Below are 26,549 nucleotides of genomic sequence, written 5' to 3'. Positions count from 1 at the left end.
TGTTTTAGCTTCCAGTCCAGAGGTGAACTCTTCCCGGTTCATACTGGTTTGCCCAAACCGATAATGATCTGCTAGTGACGTCATGGTAATGGTAAATTTGATCTGTGCCAGTCTGTGGTTTCAAATTTATTTTTTATTTAAATTTGTTTTAAAAAAATCCTCTGGGCATGCACAGAAGCTGAGTTTTCAGCACTGAATATATGTCACCATCTTGTTTTCAGCTTTTTTTGTGTGTGGAATTTTTCTGGATTTCTTGCCAATGCGCATGAGTGGCCACATGGCAAAGGAGGAAGTGTACCGGCAACAAGGTAAGTTAGAACCCACTCCTGCTCCAGGCCCCTAATCACCTTGGTTGTTTTTGCTTATCAATACTCTACTATAAATGAAATATGGTTTAAAAAATTTATTCCAGAATAATATACTTGCTAAAATACATATGCAGGATCTCACTTTTATTTCACCTTGTTCTCACTGGGAATTTTCCCTAAACTGATATTATTTGAACTTCAGTATACATATATACAACTTACACTTATATCCTGCTTCACAGTGCTTTACAGCCCTCTCTAAGTGGATTTCAGAGTCAGCATATTGCCCCCAGTGGATGGATAGGATAGTGGTTAGACTGCCTTTGACAAGGAAGAGTAAGTTTCAAATTCAGGCTGGTACCTCCCTGATTAGTTGGGGTCTTGAGCAAAGACCCCTTAATGCTGTGATGGTGAACCTATGGCACAGCTGCCACAGGTAGCATGCAGAGCCCTCTCTGTGGACACATGAGCTGTCACACCTGCTCAGGTTCACCATGCATGGGTGTGCGCCTCCTGCCAGCCAGCTGATTTTTGGGTCTCTGCTGTGCATGCTGGGGGGCGGGGCATGTGAAGGAGATATGTGCTCCTGTGTTGGGGGGCCAGGGTCATGCACACATGCACAAGGGTTGTGTTCACATGCACATGGATCAGGGGAGCACAGGGGGTGCATGTGCATGCGTGCAGGGGCTGGGGAAGCATGGGGGTTATGCATGCATGTGCAGGGATAAGGGGAGTCCCAGAATCTTGCATACATGCACAGGGGCAAAGGGAGCATGGAAGGGTCATGGGCACATGCAGTGGACAAGGTATGCAGGGTGTCACATACGCATTGCATTATGGGTGCCGGCTTGAGCACACATGCTTTTGGCACACGACAACAAAAAGGTTAGCCATCACTGCCCTAATGCTTCACCTGCCTTCTTCAAAAACAAGAGTGACATTAACCAGAAGAGTCATGCCAGCTAAGATGTTGCTCAGATTAAGGTCCATGTCAGAGGTTGAGGTACTAAGACAATCTGATGATAAGTAGAAAACTAGAACAAACCTTGCATAGTGGAGACAAGGAAACGTGGAATGCTACTAAAACAATAGATCTAATGAGATGAGATCTGGGAGGGTGGCTCCAACCGATACTAGGAACAACATTAGAGCTTTCTGTTTGGTTCTACAACCCAATAAGACTGACACAGACTTCAGAGGACAATCAGAACTGCAGAAAAAACAATTGCTACCAACCTGCCTTCCATTGAGGACCTGAATACTGCACGAGTCAAAAAACTGACCCCTCACATCCTGGACACAAATTGTTTCAACTCATTCGCTGGCTGGGGAATTCTGGGAGTTGAAGTCCAAATATCTTCAAGTTGCCAAGGTTGGGAAACACTGGGCTAAAGCAACAGTGTGATTGTTTGCTAAGCCAAATTTCCATCTTTAACAACAGAATAACAGAGTTGGAAGGGACCTTGGAGGTCTTGCAGTCCAATCCCCTGCTCAAGCAGGAAATCCTATACCAGTGATGGTGGGCAAACCTTTTTTCCCCCGGGTGCCGAAAAAGCGTGTGCGTGCACACATGCCCGAGTGCCCACACCCAAAATTCAATGCCTGGGGAGGGTAAAAACAACTTCCCCCACCCTCTGGAGGCTGGAAACGGACTGTTTCCCAACTTCTGGTGGGCCTAGTAGGCTCGTGTTTTGCCCTCCCCAGGCTCCCTGGAGCCAGAGGAGAGTAAAAGCGACATTCCCCACTCCCCTGGAGTCTCTCTGGAAGCCAAAAACATCCTCCCAGAGCTTCTGTGTGAGCCAAAAAAATCAGCTGGCTGACACACACAGGCCCATTGGAGCTGAGCTAGGGCAAAGGCTCACGTGCCAGCAGATATGGCTCCACGTACCAACCGTGGCACCTGTGCCATAGGTTTGCCACCACTGCCCTATACCATTTCAGACAAATGTCTGTCCAATCTGTTCTTAAAAAAACCTCCGGTGTTGATTAGATTAGATTAGATTTATTGGATTTATATGCCGCCCCTCTCCGTAGACTCGGGGCGGCTCACAACAATGGTAAAAAGCAATACATAGTAACAAATCTAATATTTAGCAATCTAAATTACAGTTTTAGGTTAAAAAATCCAAAAGAAACCCCAATATATAAAAAACAAGCACACAATCGAATCATATACAGAAACTACATGGGCAAGGGGGAGATGTTTTAATTCTCCCATGCCTGATGGCAGAGGTGGATTTTAAGGAGTTTCCGAAAGGCAAGGAGGATGGGGGCAATCCTAATCTCTGGGGGGAGCTGGTTCCAGAGGGTAGGGGCCACCACAGAGAAGGCTCTTCCCCTGGGTCTCGCCAGATGACATTGTTTAGTCGACAGGACCCGGAGAAGGCCCACTCTGTTGAAGCACCCACAACCCTTGGAATCAATTCCATTGATTCATTTCTAATTAAGGAAATTTCAACTTAGTTCTAGGCTGATTCTCTCTTTGATTAGTTTCCATCCATTGCTTCTTATTCTGCTTTCGGGTGCTTTGTAGAATAGGTTGACTCTCCTTTCTTTGTGTCAACCTCTTGGATATTGGAAGACTGCTATCATGTTACCCTTAGTCTTCTTTTCATTAAACTAGATTTACCCAATATCTTGGTCTTCCTCTTGCTAAATGCCTCAGGCTTCTCCCATTAATTCTAAAGGCTGCAATTGGAAAGAATTCATGCTGGTCTAATTGCAAAGGGACACTCTGATTGGAAGATGAACCTATCAATCACATAGCCAATACTATAAACCAGGGGTATCAAACTTGATTTCATTGAGGAGTGCATCAGGGTTGTGTTTGAGCTTAGGGGCCCATGGGAGCCATGGCCAAAGGTGGGTGTGGCCAGCTCAACATCACTTGGAGCAGGTCTGCCTGAGCACTTTGCCAGTGAAAATGATCTGGTGAACTCTGTTTTCAGTTGCTACAGCCTCCTGCAACCTTCTGCCAGTGAAAACGGAGCTTGGGAAGAAGTGATGGGCTGCCAACTTTTTTTCTGTCACACTGTGGCTGTGGCTTATTTTGTGGGTGTGGCTTGATGCTCATGTGACCGGGTAGGAGTGGCTTGCCAACCATGTGACCAGGTGGGAGTGTCTTGACAATCATGTGACTAGGGGTGGCTTAAAGATCATGTGATTGGGAGGCAGTGGCTTACCAACCAAGATAAGTTTTCAAATAGGTGCTTGGACTCTTTTTCAGTTGATTAAGTCACATTACTTGACTAGCCGCAAAAAGGACAAAGGATAGGCAGCATTATTTGTTGAGGAGCACAGGAACAATTTAATGTTTTGTACTGAACCCCCAAGGTTCAGTATGATAACAGATTAGGCAAGTAGCTTGATTTTCTTTAATTGCTATAAAGTTCAGTTCTACATAATGATTAAACTGATTAAAGCATTTATGGGTACAAACGTACTATTTAATTATTTCCTATTTTAAAAGTAATTAAGGATCATGCTAAGGTTCTAGGGAAGGAAGGACAATAAAAAAACTATTAAGTATTCAATAAATAGTGCATAAACTTATGTCTGGTTCTCCCCCCCCCCCCGCCAGGGGTGCAGCATCCCATTACTGTCGGGAAGACCATCTGCAGCCCTCCCAATCTCCATTTTCACTGGCAGAGACACTATGGGCCAGTACTTCAATGTTTCCAGGGTAAATCCCACGGAACAGATCTAAGCATCCTTGAGTTTGACACCCCTGTTCTAAACCGACACCCCTGGTTCTTATCTTTCTATATCTTTCCAATTACTTAATTCTCTACTGTTCTATGTGGCAGATCTCCCAAACCTTGTATCAGATACAATCTGTCAGAAGTTTCTGAATGCGATCAGACCAGCCAAAAAAAGCCTATTCTACCTTGAATGAATTATAAATGTAAATGGAAAATTTATATTTTGTTTATTTATTTATTAGATTTGTATGCCGCCCCTTTCCGTAGACTTGGGGCGGCACTTGGGCAAAAGGAATCCTCAATCTGAGTATTTATTTATTTATTTACTTACTTACTTACTTACTTACTTACTTACTTACTTACTTACTTACTTACTTACTTACTTACTTACTTTACTTACTTACTTACTTACTTACCTACTCACTCACTCACTCACTCACTCACTCACTCACTCACTCACTCATTCATTCATCCATTTGATTTTTATGCCGCCCTTCTCCTTAGACTCAGGATGGCTTACAACATGTTAGCAATAGCACTTTTTTGGAACAGAGCCAGCATATTGCCCCCACAATCCGGGTCCTCATTTTACCCACCTCGGAAGGATGGAAGGCTGAGTCAACCTTGAGCCGGTGATGAGATTTGAACCGCTGACCTACAGATCCACAGTCAGCTTCAGTGGCCTGCAGTACAGCACACTATCGAATGTGCCACCCCGGCTCATAACATTGGCAGTTCTGTGACAGCAAAAACTTCAGAAGAGAAGGATTTAGGGGTAGTGATTTCTGACAGTCTCAAAATGGGTGAACAGTGCAGTCAGGTGGTAGGGAAAGCAAGTAGAATGCTTGGCTGCATAGCTAGAGGTATAACAAGCAGGAAGAGGGAGATTGTGATCCCACTGTATAGAGTGCTGGTGAGACCACAATTGGAATGCTGTGTTCAGTTCTGGAGACCTCATCTACAAAAGGATATTGATAAAATTGACCAGGTCCAAAGATGGGCTACAAAAATGGTGGAAGGTCTTAAGCATAAAACGTATCAGGAAAGACTTAATGAACTCAATCTGTATAGTCTGGAGGACAGAAGGAAAAGGGGGGACATGATCGAAACATTTAAATATGTTAAAGGGTTAACTAAGGTTCAGGAGAGAAGTGTTTTTAATAGGAAAGTGAACACATGAACAAGGGGACACAATCTGAAGTTAGTTGGGGAAAGATCAGAAGCAACGTGAGAAAATATTATTTTACTGAAAGAGTAGTAGATGCTTGGAACAAACCTCCAGCAGACGTGGTTGGTAAATCCACAGTAACTGAATTTAAACATGCCCAGGATAAATATATATCCATCCTAAGGTAAAATACAGGAAATAAGGGCAGACTAGATGGACCATGAGGTCTTTTTCTGCCGTCAATCTTCTACGTTTCTAAGTTTCTATAAGTATTGGCCCACTGCACCCTGCCTGCAGGCTTTTACCAGATCTTATTGTACGGACCACAGGGACACCCAAAGGTGCTTTCCCAAAAAGCAACTGGATTGTTTGGGTTTTATTCCCCCTGGACAATGTTTCACTTCTCATTCAAGAAGCTTCTGCAGTTCTTGAAGAAGATTCTTGGATGAAAAGTGAAACGTTTTCAAGGGGGAGAAAGCCAAGAAAATCCAGTTGCCTTCTGGAAAAGCAGCTTTGGGACAACCATGGCTTGGATAATTTGATGATTGATAGACATACAGCCCACAGGGACAGTATTCACTCATTATGTTACAGCCAATCTAAATCCCATTGTGTTTAGCCAGATTCGTGGGCCGAGTTTAAATTTCTGAAGCTTTCATTAAAGCCTATCTGACTGCATTCAGGAGCTTCACAGCTGGATTATGGATCTCCCCATGCAAGACCCGCACTCTCTCACTCCACTCTTCTGAAGTAGAGAACTTTTGATTTGGAATTCTAATAAAAAAAGAAAAGAAAAAAGAAACCTTTGTTCATTAGCACCACATCAGGAAACAGACACGCTAAGCCGGACAATATAATTGGCTTTGTGTGCCTCAGAGAGCTAAAAAGGGTTCTTGTTAAAGTCAGAATGTTATCCTGCATATATACCAGGAAATCTTACTCATATTAAAAGCCACTCATTCGAAAGAACCAATCACAAGCACCAGATCTCTATGGCCATGCTGAGTTTTAAAAGTAAAAAAATATTGCTTTTTTCCCTGCGTAACGGTGAACTATGATAATATATTTTAAAAGCCATCTCCTAACTAATGCTATCTGATTGCATGCTGCTGGAGCTATTTATTATTATTACTATTACTATTACTATTATTATTATTATTATTATTATTATTATTATTATTATTATTATTTATTAGATTTGTATGCCGTCCCTCTCCGAAGACTCGGGCGGCTCACAACAGTAATACAAAAACAATATAACAGTGAGACAAATCTAATATTAAAATAAAACATATCTAAAACCCTAACAATTTAAAACCATACAACACATACATATCAAACATAAAATATAAAAGCCTGAGAGAGGATGTCTCAGTTCCCCCATGCCTGGAGATAAAGGTGAGTCTTGAGTAATTTGCGAAAGACAAGGAGGGTGGGGGCCGTTCTAATCTCTGGGGTGTGTTGATTCCAGAGGGCCAGGGCCGCCACAGAGAAGGCCCTGGGGCCCGCTGAACCACATTGTTTGGTCGACGGGACCCGGAGAAGGCCAACTCTGTGGGACCTTATCGGCCGCTGGGATTCGTGCGGTAGAAGGTGGTTCCGGATGTATTCTGGTCCAAATTTATATCTTGATCAATACATTTAGTTTAAGCAGTGCCAAGTATACAATACAATTTTTCTCCCTCTTTGGATTATTTCTTCTACAACAATTTCCCCCCATCCATAATCAATGAGAAATTTGATGACAAATAGGTTGTGCAACTAGTTCGTTAGTTCTTAGGATGGTGTCCAGAGATCTTGATATCTGTAGAACAGTGTTCCTCAGCAACTTTAATAAGTTTGCGCTTCAACTCCTGGAACAGTGATGGCGAACCTTTTTTTCCTCTGGTGCCAAAAGGGCATGTAGGCACACAATCATGCATGCGCAAATGCCCACACCCATAATTCAATGCCTGGAGAGGGCGAAAACAGCTTCCTCCAAACCTTGAATGTCCTCTGGAGGCCGGAAATGGCCTGTTTCCCAGCTTCTTGTGGGTCCAGTAGGCTTGTGTTTTAGATTAGATTAGATTAGATTTATTGGATTTATATGCCGCCCCTCTCCGCAGACTCGAGGCGGCTCACAACAATGGTAAAAACAGTACATAGTAACAACTCTAATATTTAGCAATCTAAATTACAGTTTTAGGTTTAAAAATTCTTAAAAGCAACCCCAATATACAGTGTTCCCTCGATTTTTGCGGGGGATGCGTTCCGAGACCGCCCGCGAAAGTCGAATTTCCGCGAAGTAGAGATGCAGAAGTAAATACACCATTTTTGGGTATGGACAGTATCACATCACAAGCCTTCCCTTAACACTTTAAACCCCTAAATTACCATTTCCCATTCCCTTAACAACCATTTACTCACCATTATTACTGGTACTCACCATTGAATAAGACACTTAGTGATCCTGATATTTATAAACATAATTATTTCTTAACAATAATTATTTTTTTGTTATTTATTTGCAAAAATTATTAGTTTGGCGATGACGTATGACGTCATCGGGCAGGAAAAACCGTGGTATAGAAAAAAAACCCTTCATGATATAAGATCTAAAATAACATATACCTGCTCTTTTTAAAAAATCTTTGTATTATAATAAACATTATTTTAAAAAACAAAAACAAAAAACTGCAAAGCATTTTTTAATTAATATTTTTTTGAAAAAACCATGGTATAGGCTATTCGCGAAGTTCGAACCCGCGAAAATCGAGGGAACACTGTATATAAAAAACAAGCACACAATCAATTTTACCCTCCCCAGGCTGCAAAGGCTTCCCTGGAGCCCGGAGAGGGTAAAAATGCTCTCCCCCATCCCCCAGGATGCTCTCTGGAAGCCAAAAACACCCTCTCAGAGGCTCTGTGTGAGCCAAAAATCAGCTGACCAGCACACACATGCACATTGGAGCTCAGCTAGGGCAGAGGCTCACGTGCCATCAGATATGGCTCGGCGTGCCACCTATGGTACCTGTGCTATAGCTTTGCCATCACTGGCCTAGTGTTTAATACAATTTGTCTCCCCCTTCAGATTATTTCTTCTACAACCATTTCTCCCCATCTATGATCAATGAGACATTTGATGACAAATAGATTACACAACTAGCTTAGTAGTTCTCAGGATGGTGTCCAGAGGTCTTGATATCTCTAGAACAGTGTTTCTCAGCAACTTTAAGAAGTTTGCACTTCAACTCCTAGAATTCCCAAGCCAGCATGGTGGCTGACATTCAATGAAGACAAAATCTTCTTGTATATGATTATCTGTCTTTGGAACTTAACTACAATCATCCTGCGTGTTTCCAGGTCTGTCTTGAAAAGCTTCCACTTCAAAGCCAACTTGGATTGTTCCCACATGTGACCATAGGAACTGTGCAATTTCTGAATGTTATACCATGATCATCTGTGGTTGCTTTTTAAAACTAAATCCAAGGGACTAGAATGGTCTTTCCATGTGTAATGCCTTTGACATTAACAAAGGATTAAAATGACGGATCCTTAGAAACATAGAAACATAGAAGACTGACGGCAGAAAAAGACCTCATGGTCCATCTAGTCTGCCCTTATACTATTTCCTGTATTTTATCTTACAATGGATATATGTTTATCCCAGGCATGTTTAAATTCAGTTACTGTGGATTTACCAACCACGTCTGCTGGAAGTTTGTTCCAAGGATCTACTACTCTTTCAGTGAAATAATATTTTCTCACGTTGCTTTTGATCTTTCCCCTAACTAACTTCAGATTGTGTCCCCTTGTTCTTGTGTTCACTTTCCTATTAAAAACACTTCCCTCCTGAACTTTATTTAACCCTTTAACATATTTAAATGTTTCAATCATGTCCCCCCTTTTCCTTCTGTCCTCCAGACTATACAGATTGAGTTCATTAAGTCTTTCCTGATACGTTTTATGCTTAAGACCTTCCACCATTCTTGTAGCCCATCTTTGGACCCATTCAATTTTGTCAATATCTTTTTGTAGGTGAGGTCTCCAGAACTGAACACAGTATTCCAAATGTGGTCTCACCAGCGCTCTATATAAGGGGATCACAATCTCCCTCTTCCTGCTTGTTATACCTCTAGCTATGCAGCCAAGCATCCTACTTGCTTTTCCTACTGCCCGACCACACTGCTCACCCATTTTGAGACTGTCAGAAATCACTACCCCTAAATCCTTCTCCTCTGAAGTTTTTGCTAACACAGAACTGCCAATGCAATACTCAGATTGAGGATTCCTTTTCCCCAAGTGCCTTGTTGATTGTTTTTTGGTCAACATTTTATTACCCAAACTTAGTAACATCATCAGTGCTAGTCTGGACTTTGACACTGTTTGGGTTCCTATAGGCTTTTTTAAAAGGAGCAACTTTAAAAAACCACACCTAACCATGGTATTATTGGTAACATGTACAGATTGCAAACACAACCTCTTTCTGTATTTGCAGAGTGCTTCTGGTTTCACTGGCCTCAGAGGTAATTTTCCCATAATTCTGACTGTCCATATGAACAAGAATAAGATTTATCATCATTAATAGAATGACCTAAGAATGGACACTAGTCCATATTTCCACTTGCCTGAACTGGATAAAGACATCATAAAACTCAGCTCTGTGACACTGCAGGCTCATCCAGATTTAATGTAAGCACCATGACCTAATATTAGTAAGTTATGTGTTCAATTATGAGTTGATTTGGTATGGATCTGCTTACACTTCATTATAATTCTGTCTAAATTCTTATTTTTGTTAATATTAGCCATCTTCAACACCTAATCTGACATAAAGGAAGTGAGAATAATAAATGGCAATAATAAGGAAACTGAAATGTATTTCAATGAAATGTAGGAAAATGAAAAGGTTAATTGGATACAGGATTAATATCTTCCTAAGAGTCTATATTCTTTTTTATTTCTTTAGAAGAAAGTAAAGTTCATGAACAGATCTGAAAAAGTGGAGCCCAGTATTTGGAAGGCTATCAGCTCATAAAAATCTTGAAAGGGTGTGGTTTAAAAACCCATTGTTATCATACAGTGTTACATGTGATAGCTACAGAAAGATAATTTTTATGTAGAGATACAAGACTTACTTATGTTGAAATATCTTAAAAACCCCTTTTTTAAAAGACAGGATACTTACAGTAGTGGCACAATGGATGTCTTTCCATACTGTGGCCTCTCTAGATAGATCAGAAACTTCAAAAAAGTTATCAAGAATAACTTCCCCAATCATATCGTGTCTAGAAAACCTGTCAAAATCATACACACTGAAATGTAGCTTCCTGTTGCAAAGTTGATCATAGGCCACAGGAAACTGAAAAGTTTCGTTAAAGACAGGGTTTAAAGTCTTCCTATGAACCCTTGTCTGAAACTTTTTTTTCCTGTCTGGAAGAAGGTAGATTTTCACATATGGGTCTGAAGTTCCCGTAAAGTCTTTAGCTGGTAACTCCAAAGCTTTAATGATGGTGACCAAAAGCAGTTCATTTTCATAATCAAATTTGAGTGTAAAGTTGAGTTTTCCACAGGTTTTCACATCCTCTTTCTTGCCTTCGGAATCCACGGATTTTTGCTTGTAAAGCTCAGGTTTTATCCGTCCAATGCTGGTGGTGGTCTCCCCTCTTTGTAAAACTGGTTCTGGACCCATGTTAAAATCGATGCTAGACACTTGCATTTGCCTTGGCAAATGTCTCCTGAAAGAATTATGCCTGCATTTAGAAACAAAGAAATTTAGCTTAGCTTATCTTTTTAAAACTTTTTTTATTTTTCTCCACAGTTTCCATATATGCGTCAATACATATACCTTAAGAGTATATCAATAGTATATACATTTTCAAATCAACCGGAATTCAATAACTAGTGATGGGCGAACCGAACTCGCACAATTCGGGTCTGCACCGAATTTTGCGGTGTTCGGTATGGTGAACACGAACCCAAAATTTTTTAAAACTTCGGGCAAAGTTCAGGGTCACGTTCGACGTTCGGAGCTTTGACGTCAGCGGCAGGTTGCTAAGGACACCAAGGTGATCACTTCCTGGATTCCATGGAATCCAGGAAGTGATCACCTTGGCGTCCTTAGCAACCTGCCGGTGACGTCAAAGCTCCACCCCCGGAATTTCTTCGAGGGAGGGATTCCCCGTTCAGGTTCAGGTTCGGCCAAATTTTGCGTAAAGTTCGTCCGAACTTGCCGAACCCGAACACCGTTGGGTTCGCCCATCACTATCAATAACCTATTTTTACACCTCATCTTGCTGTTGCTAATCAGTCTGTTTTCTTTTTCTTCACACACACCCTCTCTCCACCTTAGATTATATTGAAGGGAAAGAAAAATTACTGGGATACCATGGAAAATGAAAGAACTCAATCAGCATTTCACATTTAACAAGTTTTCAATGTTATTTGTTACAACTCTCATGAGGGAACAGTTATTAACAATGCCAGGAAGATAATTCAATAATTCAGTTCAAGAAGAAAAATGATAGTTCAGTAAACAGGAAATGGAGAATTAGGTAGATCAGAGGGGAAGGAGGGGGAAATAGCAGAAGTGGAGAATAAGTAAACCAGGGATGGAGTAAGAAAAGGTGACAACAGCTTAAATTTACAAGAAATGGAAATGAGAGAGGAAAACCCATTTCCCAATTCCACCCCAATAGTCATCAATCAAGCAGTAGTCCTTGACATACAACCACACCTGAGCCCAAAATTCAGTGAAATTTGTGCCATTTTATAACCTTGTTAAGTGAATGATTGTAGCAGTTAAATTAGCAGTAACCAAGTTGATATGCGAATCTGGCTTTCCCATTGACTTTGTGTGCCAGAGGTGATCACATGACCCTGGGACACTAAAACTAGCATAAATATGAACCAATGGCCAAGCGGCTGAATTCTGATCATGTGACCATGGGGATGCTTCAAAGGTCATAAGTGCGAAAAAAGGGTCATAAGTCACTTTGAACTTTGTAACTTTGAACAGTCACACTAGAGAATTGTTTGAAGCCAAGGACTGCCTGCAACACTGACTTGTAGAAGAGCACAATCTTGAAAAGTAAAAGAAATACTGTAATAAAATAAAATAAAATGAACAAATTAACCCTTCATTCCCCTCTCCGCTTTTTTTCCCAGGAAGAAGATAGTAGCCATTCATTATTGCTACCATGGGCCATAAGGTGAATGAAATAAGTTTTCCTTTTTCTAGCTTCCCTGCATTGCCTCTTTGCCCTTCACCCAAAGGGCTGCGACAACAATCACTTCTGGAAGACACAAATAAATGACATCATTATCTATTAAGCTCGTATATGATGTCATAGACAGTTTGGTTTGTTTGCATGTGTTTGTGTGCTCTTCCACGTATAGTTTTCCATATTATGTTGGCTTGAAGATCTTTGTCCATAGCGCAGTTGGGCTTTTTAACACAATTATGAATCATGAATGTTGCAATAGAGCAATGGACATAATACTTGCCTCGTAAATAGAAGATGACTGGATCAAACAGGGGGCATATGTGTGTGTGTGTAAGTAACATATTTTTGCTGATAATGAATATATATAAATATTTTATAGATATATAGTGTATATAATATCTATCCATCCATCCATCCATCCATCCATTATCTATCTATCTATCTATCTATCTATCTATCTATCTATCTATCTATCTATCTATCTATCTATCTATCCTTCTCTAATATAGAGTAGATCTATAGTAGCGTCCCTTCCTTTTCATTATCAGCAAAAATATGTTATATAGATAGAATATAGTTTGTTGGCTATAAAAATGTAATCACCTTGGATATGGCACCTAGAGGGGCCGGAAGGCAAAAAGGAAGCAGTATGCCCCCTCCTATATTTGGGTGATTTGATGGGGAAACCCCCCCCCCCCATAAAACTCTTCCCTGGTACAGAGAGGAGAAGAACCTGTGATCTAGAGGTTAAAGCGTCTGTCTTACAGGCAGGGTATGTCTAGCTGATGAGAACAAAATAGCTTGAAATAGATCTATACTAGTCTCCCTTCCTTTTCATTATATCTCCACGACTGCCTTCTGCCGCACGAATCCCAGCGACCAGTTAGGTCCCACAGAGTTGGCCTTCTCTGGGTCCCGTCGACTAAACAATGTCATCTGGCGGGACCCAGGGGAAGAGTCTTCTCTGTGGCGGCCCCGACCCTCTGGAACCAACTCCCCCTGGATATCAGAGTTGCCCCCACCCTCCTTGACTTTCGTAAGCTCTTCAAAACCCACCTCTGTCGTCAGGCATGGGGGAATTGAAATTTTCCCTTCCCCCTAGGCTTATAGAATTTATACATGGTATATTTGTATGTATGATCGGTTCTTTAAATTGGGTTTTTTAAAGATTATTTTTAATATTAGATTTGTTTACATTGTCTTTTTATTGTTGTTAGCCGCCCCGAGTCTGCGGAGAGGGGCGGCATACAAATCTGATTAATAAATAAATAAATTATCAGCAAAGGTATGATATATTCGAATAACTGTTTCTCTCTAAACTTGCAACTTTTGCCTCCTGAACAAAAATGCCAGTCGGAAGTGAAGAGGAGCAATGAAGCATTGGCCTGTTCTATCTGTCCCATTTCCTGGCTACACCGCCTTTGAACACTGAAGCAAAATATCTTTCTGTGCAGCTGCCCAGCAGCCTCCTTTTGAAGCACCACATGTGGTAGCTTAATAATGCAAAAAGAGGTGCTTCATGGGGTGCTCCATTGCATTCTGAAACATCATTCAAAAGATTCGTTCAGTTCTACTGTCTGTTTCTGCCATTTCCTAATCTGAAAAAGCCCCTAGTTTTGTCTTCTTTTGTGACCTAATAGAATCTTGGAATCTTAGGAAGCTGCTGATAGCTAGCAGATGATTGTATCATGACCTTCAAAGACATCCGCAGGTGACCTTATTACTGAACGAACGCACATGAGAATTTTAATGAAATTCTTCTCTTATTTGGAAAAAAAAATCTGGAAACAAACGACTAGGGGTAGTGATTTCTGACAGTCTCAAAATGGGTGAACAGTGCAGTCAGGCGGTAGGGAAAGCAAGTAGGATGCTTGGCTGCATAGATAGAGGTATAACAAGCAGGAAGAGGGAGATTATGATCCCGCTATATAGAGTGCTGGTGAGACCACATTTGGAATACTGTGTTCAGTTCTGGAGACCTCACCTACAAAAAGATATTGACAAAATTGAACTGGTCCAAAGACGGGCTACAAGAATGGTGGAAGGTCTTAAGCATAAAACGTATCAGAAAAGACTTAATGAACTCAATCTGTATAGTCTGGAGGACAGAAGGAAAAGGGGGGACATGATCGAAACATTTAAATATATTAAAGGGTTAAATAAGGTCCAGGAGGGAAGTGTTTTTAATAGGAAAGTGAACACAAGAACAAGGGGACACAATCTGAAGTTAGTTGGGGGAAAGATCAAAAGCAACATGAGAAAATATTATTTTACTGAAAGAGTAGTAGATCCTTGGAACAAACTTCCAGCAGACGTGGTTGGTAAATCCACAGTCACTGAATTTAAACATGCCTGGGATAAACATATATTCATCCTAAGATAAAATACAGAAAATAGTATAAGGGCAGACTAGATGGACCATGAGGTCTTTTTCTGCCGTCAGTCTTCTATGTTTCTATTTCATCAAGTGGCTAGAGATGTGCTGGAGAAAAAATGTATATGCAGAATTCGCCTGCTCAGCTCTACTTAAAACACCTGTACCGAATACATAACATTGTCTTCTTTTGTTAGAAACTTCATAGCTTGCCTCCGTTGGATGCTGCAGAGAGAGTTATTCCCTAGATGATATAATACCATCATATTCAATGATATTTGTGCTTGAGGAAGCCAATGCTCTAACGACACAGTGGCTTGCGTCAGTTTCTGAATCCCAACATTTCAGGGAGACAGCTGATTGATGTGTTAATTATTCAAATGTGTTTTGTTCCCATAGCAACGTGGGAATGCTTTTCTGAACCAAAGAAACTATGGGAGTTGTATGATTACCCTACAAAGGGGTCAGGAGCACAGCTAATTAGAAAGTGCACACTTAACAGCTCACATCTGCTACGCTGTTCCTCCCACTGCCACGTCCCTGCACTTTGATTTGTTGCTCCGCCTGGACTCATCTTTGTTCTTTGGAGCCTTGAAGGCAAGCCAGAAATGGTCCTCCACGTCCTAGAGAATTTAAATAGGCAAATTCTCAATAGGATCTTGTCAGAACAGTGTCCAGCGGTCCACTGATATTGGCCAGCGGGAATGTGTGCCCCTGGAATGATGGCAGCTGAAAATTGCCAGATAAATTGCTCTTGCAGATTTACTGGAATCCCCAGTTTTTAGATTGGATTAGATTAGATTTATTGGATTTATATGCCGCCCCTCTCCGCAGACTCAGGGCGGCTCACAACAATGACAAAAACAATACATAGTGATAAATCTAATATTTATCAATCTAATTACAGGTTTAGGTTAAAAAATTCATAAAAGCAATCCCAATATATATAAAAAACAAGCACACAATCAATCAAACACCAAAACAACAGGGGGAGATGTTTCAATTCCCCCATGCCTGACGGCAGAGGTGGGTTTTAAGGAGTTTACGAAAGGCAAGGAGGGTGGGGGCAATCCTAATCTCAGGGGGGAGCGGGTTCCAGAGGGTCAGAGCCACCACAGAGAAGGCTCTTCCCCTGGGTACCGCAAGACGACATTGTTTAGTCGACGGGACCCGAAGAAGGCCAACTCTGCGAGACCTAACCAGTCGCTGGGATTCGTGCGGCAGAATTAAAATTAAAATGGCATTAACTAGATGCATTTAATTTCTTTCCTTGCATGGAGCGGGACACTTCAAAGTATCTGAATGAGCCGGGGTGGCGCAGCAGGTAGAATGCTGTACTGCAGGCCACTGAAGCTGACTGTAGATCTGTAGGTCAGCGGTTCAAATTTCATCACTGGCTCAAGGTTGACTCAGCCTTCCATCTTTCCGAGGTGGGTAAAATGAGGACCTGGATTGTGGGGGCAATATGCTGGCTCTGTTAAAAAGTGCTATTGCTAACGTGTTGTAAGCCGCCCTGAGTCTAAGAAGAAGGGCAGCATAAAAATCGAATAAATAAATAAAATAAGGGGAAGGTTTGTTAGGGAAGGTTTGCCTATTTGCTGATGACTCTAAAGTGTGCAATAGGGTTGATATGCCAGGAGGCGTCTGTAATATGGTAAATGATTTAGCTTTACTAGATAAATAGTCAAAGCAATGGAAACTGCAGTTTAATGTTTCCAAATATAAAATAATGCACTTGGGGAAAAGGAATCCTCAATCTGAGTATTGTATTGGCAGTTCTGTGTTAGCAAAAACTTCAGAAGAGAAGGATTTAGGGGTAGTGATTTCTGACAGTCTCAAAATGGGTGAACAGTGCAGTCAGGCGATAGGGAAAGCAAGTAGGATGCTTGACTGCATAGCTAGAGGTATAACAAGCAGGAAGAGGGAGATTGTGATCCCGCTATATAGAATGCTGGTGAGACCACATTTGGAATACTGTGTTCAGTTCTGGAGACCTCACCTACAAAAAGATATTGACGGGTCCAAAGACGGGCTACAAGAATGGTGGAAGGTCTTAGGCACAAAACATATCAAGAAAGACTTAATGAACTCAATCTGAATAGTCTGGAGGACAGGAGGAAAAGGGGAGACATGATCGAAACATTTAAATATGTTAAAGGATTAAATAAGGTCCAGGAGGGAAGTGTTTTTAATAGGAAAGTGAACACAAGAACAAGGGGACACAATCTGAAGTTAGTTGGGGGAAAGATCAAAAGAAACGTGAGAAAATATTATTTTACTGAAAGAGTAGTAGATCCTTGGAACAAACTTCCAGCAGACGTGTTTGGTAAATTCACAGTAACTGAATTTAAACATGCCTGGGATAAACATATATCCATCCTAAGATAAAACACAGAAAATTATATAAGGGCAGACTAGATGGATCATGAGGTCTTTTTCTGCCGTCAGTCTTCTATGTTTCTATAAATTCCTTGCCCCTTTCAGACAAGAACAGCCAAACGCATTAAAATTGAATGGCAAAAACCATTACAATTGGAAAAATGAGAAAATGAATTAAAACGAAGTACTTATTAAACAGTTTTATTGATCTCTTTGAATCTATATTCAAAGTCTTATTCCTAATTTCAGATTTTTGGAAAACTTTCTAAATTTGAGGTGGTGAAATGATCGGACTAAACAGCACCAGAAGCTTTTTGCACTCATAAAAGTATTTGCAGGACTTGGGTTTTTTCACCCTCTTTCCCATCAAGAAGAATGCTTTTCATGAGCTTCCAAGAGAGGTGAAATTGCACTCTGGAGATAAACAGACAGTAACACAAAACTGCTTCGTCACATGTCATTTTATTGCTTCCAGGAATCGAGACATAAAACCCCTTTTTATATGCAGGTCTCTTATAAAAGAGTACGAAATAGGAGATTGTAAAATATTTAATTAAGGTTCATTGCATTGCATTTGTACTCATTCCTATGCAATAAGTCTTCAGATTCAAGGTTACCTTAGATAATTTTCCTTTCAGTAGAATCACTTGAACTGTGATAGTTTTATTATTAATGCATAGAAATGGAAAACTCTTTATTGATAGCAGCAAAGAAGAGGATATAGGTCAAATGACTATTCCAGTATTGATGTATATTCACATTTCTGACACAGAAGCATAGGATTTCGAGAATCCAGAATACTGAAGCTCACATCCAGTGATGGGCCGCCAAATTTTTTACTGCCACACTGTGGGTGTGCCTTATTTTGTGGGTGTGGCTTGGTGGTCATGTGATCAGGTGGGAGTGGCTTGACAATCATGTGACTGGGGTGGCTTGATGGTCATGTGAGTGAGTGGGAGTGGCTTACTGACCAAGATAAGTTTTCAAATAGGTGCTTGGACTCTTTTTCAGTTGATTAAGTCAAATCATTTGAATAGCCTCACAAAGGACAAATGATAGACAGCATTATTTGTTGAGGAGCACAGTCACATTTTAAGGTTTTGTACTGGACCCACAAGGTTCAGTATGATAACAGATTAGGCAAGTAGCTCAATTTTCTTGAATTGCTTTAAAAGTTCAGTTCCAGTGCTTGCCTTCAGAAGTTGTGGAGGCTTCATCACTGGAAGATTTCAAGAAGAGCCTGGACAGTCATTTGTCAAAAATGACATAGGGTCTCCAGCTTGACCAGGAGGTTGGACTAGATGAGCAACCCTGTTATTCTATTCTATTCTGTTCTGCTCTGCTCTAGTCTAGTCTAGTCTAATCTAGTCAAATCTAGTCTAATCATGTCTAGTCTAATCAAGTCTAGTCTAGTCTAGTCTTCACCACCAATCTCCTTTTGTGGCAATGGACCATGGCCATCAAGACTTAACTCAAGACTTAAATCTATTTCATTTCATTATATCAATAATTTCATTATCAATTTCATGTATTAATAGTTATGTTTATACTTATATTTATTACCCAATAGGTGCTTGAGAAAATAAATTCAATAAAATATTTCTTCAAGTCTTCGTGGATCCCTTGTGACAACATCACAACTCCCCAGGAATCCACACACCACAGATTGAGAACCACTAATGTCCAGCTTTTTATTTAAGAATCACATAGCACCATTTGCTCGTATTTGATCCTCAACTAAATGGTCTATTCTGTGTGAGATTCTGTAAAAGTTTGTTTAGCTTTCTCTTACCTGGACGAAGATGTAGGCTCTGTAATCTGCCTTTGCATTCGTGCATGTTTGATGAGATGTTCTTTTAAAGCATTTTGGACTTCTGCAGGAATGTCCGGGGAAGTGTGGCTGATTTTCATCGCTGCTTCCAGGATATGTGTCGAAGGCTTCCCGTTTTCTTTAATAAGGCTTTCCTTTTTCTCGTTGGTTTCCAAAAACTCAGGGGGAACGGTGGTGGTGCTCTGAGGGACGCTTGTTGTTTCTGAAGCGGTGGGTTTGCTTCGCCACCATGGCCAACACAACTTCCAGAAGACGAAGAGCGAGACTAGCAGCAAGGCGAGCCCACAGAAGCCCACGACCACTGCCAACAGGCTGACAGAGATGTCTGTAAACAAGAGAGGAAAGGCATTCGAGTGGCTTTAATTTCTTTGAATTGGAAGATTAATTCAAAATCTAATTGGGTCAATTAGTAGATTAGTCATGTTACAAGGCAATCTGAGTGCTGATTTAATCAGCTGCAAGTTGAGCTGTGTGTCTGTGTGCGCGCCAGCCCGCTCTCGCATTGCCCTGTTGGGAATAGGCCATGATGTGGCAGTGGGTTGTGGCCTGGGAATTAGAGACCCTTACACAAGTGCTTTCTTTTTTTCCTATGTGCATCACATCACACACATTTCCCTTCTTGACCACATCTTTCCAAAGTGGGAGCACTTTCCACTATTGCCAATTGGAAGTCAATGTTTGGCGAGCTCGCAGGGGCCCAAAACAGAGATGGCAAGATGCCCTCAACAAAGATATGCAAACCGTGGGCCTGCATCCTGGAGATGCAACTGACCGGGCAAAGTGGTGTTCAAAGATCAGAAAAGTGGACCCTGAACTTGGCGGGAATATGATAGGAAGGAGGAGGAGGAGGAGAAGGAGGAGGAGAAGAAGAAGAAGAAGAAGAGGAAGAGGAAGAGGAAGAGGAAGAGGAAGAAGGGGAGGAGGAGGAGGAGCAAGAGAAGGAGCAGGAGCAGAAGGAGGAGCAGGAGCAGAAGCAGCAGGAGGAAGAGGAAGAATAGGAGTTGGAGGAGCAGGAGCAGGAGGAAGAGGAGCAAGAGCAGGAGGAAGAAGAAGAGGAGGAGCAGGAGGAAGAGGAGCAGGAGGAGGAAGAAGAAGAGGAGGAAGAGGAAGAGCAGGAGCAGGAGGAAGAAGAAGAGGAGGAGGAGGAGGAAGAAGAAGAAGAAGAAGAAGAAGAATAAGAATCACATCGTACACACGCCTAAAAATATTGGCACTTTCATCGCAACACGATACTGTTTTCACCTTTGTGATGAAAAGCAACAAGATCCTGATGATATGCTGCTCAAACATATAACTTAATATTACACCAAATTTGAAGTGCAAGAATAAAATATGGGGGTGAGTTGTCCAGAGTCATCCAGACCTTGAAAAAGGGATTTGATCCAAAACTTTCTGCCCTTAAAAAAACATCTTAAGATATAGAACTTGAAAACTCATAAGAATACGTTTTTAAGTTTTTAATATACTTTTATATTTCCATGGGAGATTTTAATGCTTCTTTGTTTATTCTAAGACTTTTTTTTATTCACCAGTCTCATTGTTTTAGCAAAAAAAGACAACTTAAAAACTGATGAAAAGCCATTATTCTTTATTCAAAAGCACAGTTCATTCATTCATTCATTCATTCATTCATTCATTCATTCATTCATTCATTCATTCATTTAATCAAATCTATATGGTATCTCACAGAAAGCAACTCTGGACAGCATGCAACAATCCAATAAAACAGCAAAATATAAAATCGTCATTATTTAAAACCATTACAGATAATCCTCCACCTACGGCCTCAACCGAACTCAAAATTTCTGTTAAGCGAGACATTATGTGAGTTTTGCCCGGTTTTATGACCTTTCTTCACACAGTTGTTAAGTGAATCACTGCAGTTGTTAAGATTGTAACATGTTTGTTAACTGAATCAGGATTCCCTAGGGTGGGTGTGGCCATGATGTCACTCATGTTGGGGGTGCCGGTGGAAGTTTGAGTGCTTTGCCAATAGAAAACAGGCTCCTGAACTCCGTTTCTGGCTGTGACATCCTTCTGCAACCCTCTGCCAGTGAAAATGGAGCTTGGAAGGGCTGCACACGGCCCTCCTGAGCACTATTTTCACTGGTGGAGGCACTGCAGGTTAGTCCTTTGCTGTTTTCAGGACAGCCTCGCAGGCCAGATCTACTGTAAGCACCCTGTGGGTCGGATCCAATCCACAGGCCTTAAGTTTGACCCCCCCTGCTTTATACTATTCCAGTCAAGTGTTTTTCCAGTCTGTTTTTGAAAACCTTCAGTGATGGAGCACCCATAACCCCAGGAGACAAGCTGTTCCATTGATTAATTATTGTCACTGTCAGAAAATGCCTCCTTCCTCTTCTATTGGATCTCTCTTCAGCAACCTTCCACTCATTCTAAGATGTCTTTCATTTTAACTGTTGGTGAAAGTTTGAGGAGAAAATTGGCTTGAGATTTCAGGAATATCTCTTCTGAATAGGACATACTACTTTTGATCATTCAAAAGAGGATGATTTGAGATTTCCTTCTCTAATGTTTCTCAAATTGTGGGGAGGTCTGGAGGCTGGGTTGTTATTATTATTATTATTATTATTATTATTATTATTATTATTATTATTTAGATTTGTATGCCGCCCCTCTCCGTAGACTCGGGGCGGCTGACAACAGTGATAAAAACAATACATAATGACAAATCTAATAATTAGAATCTAAAATAACAATAGTACATTTTAAAAGTCTAAAAAGCAAGAAACCCCAATATAAAAAACATACATACAGTCATATCATGCACAAAAACCAAATAGGCAGGGGGAGATGTCTCAGTTCCCCCACGCTTGACGACAGAGGTGGTTTTTAAGAAGTTTATGAAAGGCAAGGAGGGTGGGGGCAGTTCTAATATCTGGAGGGAGCTGATTCCAGAGGGTCGGAGCCGCCACAGAGAAGGCTCTTCCCCTAGGTCCCACCAGACGACATTGTTTAGTCGACGGGATCCGGAGAAGGCCAACTCTGTGGGACCTAACCGGCCGCTGGGATTTGTGCGGCAGAAGGCGGTCTCACAGATATCCTGGTCCGGTGCCATGAAGGGCTTTATAGGTAATGACCAACACTTTGAATTGTGACCAGAAACTGATCGGCAACCAATGCAGACTTGGTAACTTCCCTTGTCCAAATGCTGTCATTCAGAATGTTGATAAAAATCCATTTTTAGGCCTACTAATGGCCTGCTTGCAACATTATTACTGTATCAAGGATGGAGTTCGTGGTTGGTATTATTTAATGGCATGTGTAGCTCATTTTTATTGCTTTATGATAGTTTTACGGGGTTACAATTTTATTTTCTATTTTTACTGCTGCAAGGGGCTGGGCACTATTTTCCAAGTTGCCAGTATCCAATTCTGAAACGAATAAATAAACACAATGATATTTGTGATTGCCCATTTTGCTTTGAAAGTAAGCGTTGAGAGGGTTTTTTATTATTATAGTGGAAATGTTGCTAAAATGCTGGTGCCCAGACCAGCGTTTCAGCGAGAGAAGGCAATTTTTTGGCTTTTGAAAAAAGTAGAATTACAAGATGATGAAAAGGTTTCAATAGTGAGAATTCTAAAGGATGATTGCAGAGGCATAAGATGTTTATCTTCCCAATGCATCGTTACCTGCATGTAACCTCTTCAAATAAAGAAGAGTGATGCTATCATACCAATGATGCTTGTGTAGTTCTTCCAAAGGTAAAATGCTCCTGGTTCATTTGTGCCTGTTGGTTGCTGGAGAACCAGTTGCAGAGGCTACCATTTGGGTTCTTTTATCCTCTGTGCATGCACAGAATACTCTGTACATGCCCAGAGGATAAAAGAACCCAAATGGAGGCGGGTGAGTGGGTGGGCGGAGCCTTGCTTTGCCTTTGCGACTGGCTCTCCGACGACTGGTAGGCACAAGTGAACCGAGCACATTCCACCCCTGAGTTCTTCTGTTCTATCCAAAAACTCAATAAGAAAAACATGATGGAATGTAGAGTTACCATAGTTGGATTGAACAATCCCCCATTAGAGAGCCACAAAGTTTCACCGTTTTGAATTCCTCTTTGCTGCCATCTAATGATCATCCAGAAGTATTGCAGTTGGTCCTTGACTTACAACAGTTCGCTTAGTGATCGTCCAAAGTTACAATGACCCTTAACCCTGAAAAAGGTGACTTATGACCATTTGTCACAATTAGGACCGTTCCAGAATCCCCACAGTGAAGTGATTTACATGCAGATACTGGAGAAGTGACTCACATTTATCCCTGGTTCATGCACAGCAAGCAAAACCTTGCGCGAGGACGCTGCCGTGCATGAAATTTCACCGATTTTCAGTGATTTCTTTGCTTCTGCACATGCACAGAAGATGATAGATAGATAGATAGATAGATAGATAGATAGAATGTGTGATAGAGAAAGAGAAAGAGAAAGAGAGAGAGAAAGATAGATAGTTGGATGGATGGATGGATGGATATTTACTTACTTACTTACTTACTTACTTACTTACTTACTTACTTACTTACTTACTTACTTACTTACTTACTTACTTACTTATTTATTTATTTGACTTCTATGCCGCCCAATCCCAAAGGACTCAGGGCGGCTCACAACAATGGTACAAGTACAATAAGAATAAATACAAAACAGTAAAGGAAGTCGGAGAGTTAACTGAGGTTAAAACTAACAAACTAAAAAACTAACAAACTAAAAAAAAACCCATAAAAAGTTATTAGAAAAAGAAAATCCCACTCTTGTGCGTACACACCATTCTTACAGTTGCCCATCAAGCTGTGAATTTATGGACCCCAGGCCTGCCGGCAAAGCTAGGTCTTCGTAGCTTTGCGAAAGGCCAGCAGGGTGAGAGCAGTACCGATATTGGGGGGAAGTTGGTTCCATAGAGCCAGGACAGCCACAGAGAAGGCTCTCTCCCGTGGTCCCGTCAACCTGCATTCCTTAGTCGATGGAACCCAGAAGAGGCTGACTCTGTGAGGTTTTATTATGAGCTCTGAGAGGTATAATATAGATAGGTAGATAGATAGATAGATAGATAGATAGATAGATAGATAGATAGATAGAATAGCAGTAGCAGTAGCACTTAGACATGCAATATATAGTGTTTCACAGGCCTTTACAGTCCTCTCTAAGTGGTTTACAGAGCTCCCATATTGCCCCCAACAATCTGGCTCCTCGTTTTTACTGACTCTGGAAGGATGAGTCAATCTTGAGCCTGGTGACATTCAAACTGCCAAATTGCAAACAGCTGGCAGTCAGCAGAAGTAGTCTGCAGTACCACACTCTCACCACTTTGCCACTGTGGCTCATAATTTTATTGTCTATTGTTTGTTTGTTTGTTTGTTTTGATTTATATGCCGCCCCTCTCCGAGGATTAGTATACTTTGAATGTACCCAACAGATTTTCATTTTAATGTATGCCCATTAGTGTACTTTGAATGTACACTAATTGGCATACATTAAAATGGAAATCCATTGCATGCAGCTTTCAAAAGGTCACCCCCTCCAATGTACACTGCGTAAACATGAGAAAATAAATGAATACAGTGTTCCCTCGATTTTCGCAGGTTCGAACTTCGCAAATAGCCTATACCACGGTTTTAAAAAATATATTAATTAAAAAATACTTCGCATTTTTTTTCTATACCATGGTTTTTCCTGCCCGATGACATCATACGTCATCGCCAAACTAATAGTTTTTGCAAATAAATAACAAAAAAAATAATTATTGTTAATAAATAATTATGTTTATAAATATCAGGATCACTAAGTGTCTTATTCAATGGTGAGTATCAGTAATAATGGTGAGTAAATGGTTGTTAAAGGAATGGGAATTGGTAATTTAGGGGTTTAAAGTGTTAAGGGAAGGCTTGTGATACTGTCCATAGCCAAAAATGGTGTATTTACTTCCGCATCTCTACTTCGCGGAAATTCAACTTTCGCGGGCGGTCTCAGAACGCATCCCCCGCGAAAATCGAGGGAACACTAGAGGTATAACAAGCAGGAAGAGGGAGATTGTGATCCACTTATATAGAGCGCTGGTGAGACCACATTTGGAATACTGTGTTCAGTTCTGGAGACCTCACCTACAAAAAGATATTGACAAAATTGAACGGGTCCAAAGAATGGTGGAAGGTCTTAAGCATAAAACGTATCAGGAAAGACTTAATGAACTCAATCTGTATAGTCTGGAGGCCAGAAGGAAAAGGGGGGACATGATTGAAACATTTAAATATGTTAAAGGGTTATCTAAGGTTCAGGAGGGAAGTGTTTTTAATAGGAAAGTGAACACAAGAACAAGGGGACACAATCTGAAGTTATTTGGGGGAAAGATCAAAAGCAACGTGAGAAAATATTATTTCACTGAAAGAGTAGTAGATCCTTGGAACAAACTTCCAGCAGACGTGGTTGGTAAATCCACAGTAACTGAATTTAAACATGCCTGGGATAAACATATATCCATTGTAAGACAAAATACATGAAATAGTATAAGGGCAGACTAGATGGGCCATGAGATCTTTTTCTGCCGTCAGTCTTCTATGTTTCTATGTAACACTGTAAATACAAAATTATGCATATAGCCGCACATACATATTATATGACTCAAAAATTCCAACACGGAACCAGCCATGGAGTCCTGTTTTTAAGTAATGTGTTGAATATGTATAGAACCAATAGACAATGCTTTCCAACAGTAGAGTGGTGCGAAAATCTGTCCTAGATGTTTCAGTTACTTCCTTGCTTCTTTAATAGTTACGTGAAGAGCTTAACCCAAGAAATGGTGGCCATAAATCATGCGCTATAAGGGAAAAGGTATCTTGGCTCCACGGGTCATTTCTTTCTAGCTGAGCACAATGGCCAGGAATACAGAGCATCTGGCACACAACCACAGGAAGCAACAGTTCACCCCTCCACATGATACCAAAGTGAATGATGATGCAATAATGGCACAAACTGTTTTCTAACAACAAGTAAATCATGTTTCATGCTCAGCAGAGGACAATAAAAGCAAGCCAAGAGTAAAAAGTAATGGAAACAAAAAAAGGGGAGAGGGTAATGTTAAAGGAGGAATAGGATGCACTCCATTTTGGTGGGAAGGAGTGTTGCTTTCCCACGTGGACACCTGCTGTCAAAACTTGATGAGCTCCGATAATACTACTTACAGGACCTACCTCATAGCTCACAGTGACCAATTAGAATCCACAGGGCTGGCCTTCTCCGGGTCCCGTCGACTAAGCAGTGTCGGTTGGCAGGACCATGGGGAAGGACCTTCTCTGTGGTGGCCCTGGCTCTCTGGACCCAACTACCCCCTGAGGTCTGTACTTCTCAGCACCCTACTGAAAGCCTTGAAAACATGGCTTTTCCGGCAGGCCTGGGGACTGTGAGGACTGACATTTCTTAATTCTGGCCTAAATCAGATTTGATTGGAATGTATCATACGGTATGATTCTATTTAAGGGTTTTTATATTATTACTAATGTTGTAAATTGATTTTACATTGTTTTATCGTTTTATAGTTGTAAGCCCCCCTGAGTCCTTCGGGAGTGGGTATACA

At 41.0% G+C, this 26,549-nt stretch overlaps 1 protein-coding gene across 1 annotated transcript in view; it reads right to left on the bottom strand.

Annotated features, from left to right (window-relative positions):
• The window catches only part of SYT10 (synaptotagmin 10), a 49,022-nt gene that overhangs the window by 6,837 nt on the left and 15,636 nt on the right, over window positions 1–26,549 (bottom strand). Inside the window, exons 2-3 of the mRNA XM_070754856.1 lie at window positions 18,928–19,291; window positions 10,345–10,909 (exon numbers count right to left, since the gene is read on the bottom strand). Coding sequence (XP_070610957.1) covers window positions 10,345–10,909; window positions 18,928–19,291 — 929 coding nt within the window. The remainder of the gene's footprint in view (window positions 1–10,344; window positions 10,910–18,927; window positions 19,292–26,549) is intronic.

Source organism: Erythrolamprus reginae, chromosome 6, assembly GCF_031021105.1.
Source record: "Erythrolamprus reginae isolate rEryReg1 chromosome 6, rEryReg1.hap1, whole genome shotgun sequence".
Classification (NCBI taxonomy): domain Eukaryota; kingdom Metazoa; phylum Chordata; class Lepidosauria; order Squamata; family Dipsadidae; genus Erythrolamprus; species Erythrolamprus reginae.
This window is presented reverse-complemented; position numbering and strand designations above follow the sequence as displayed.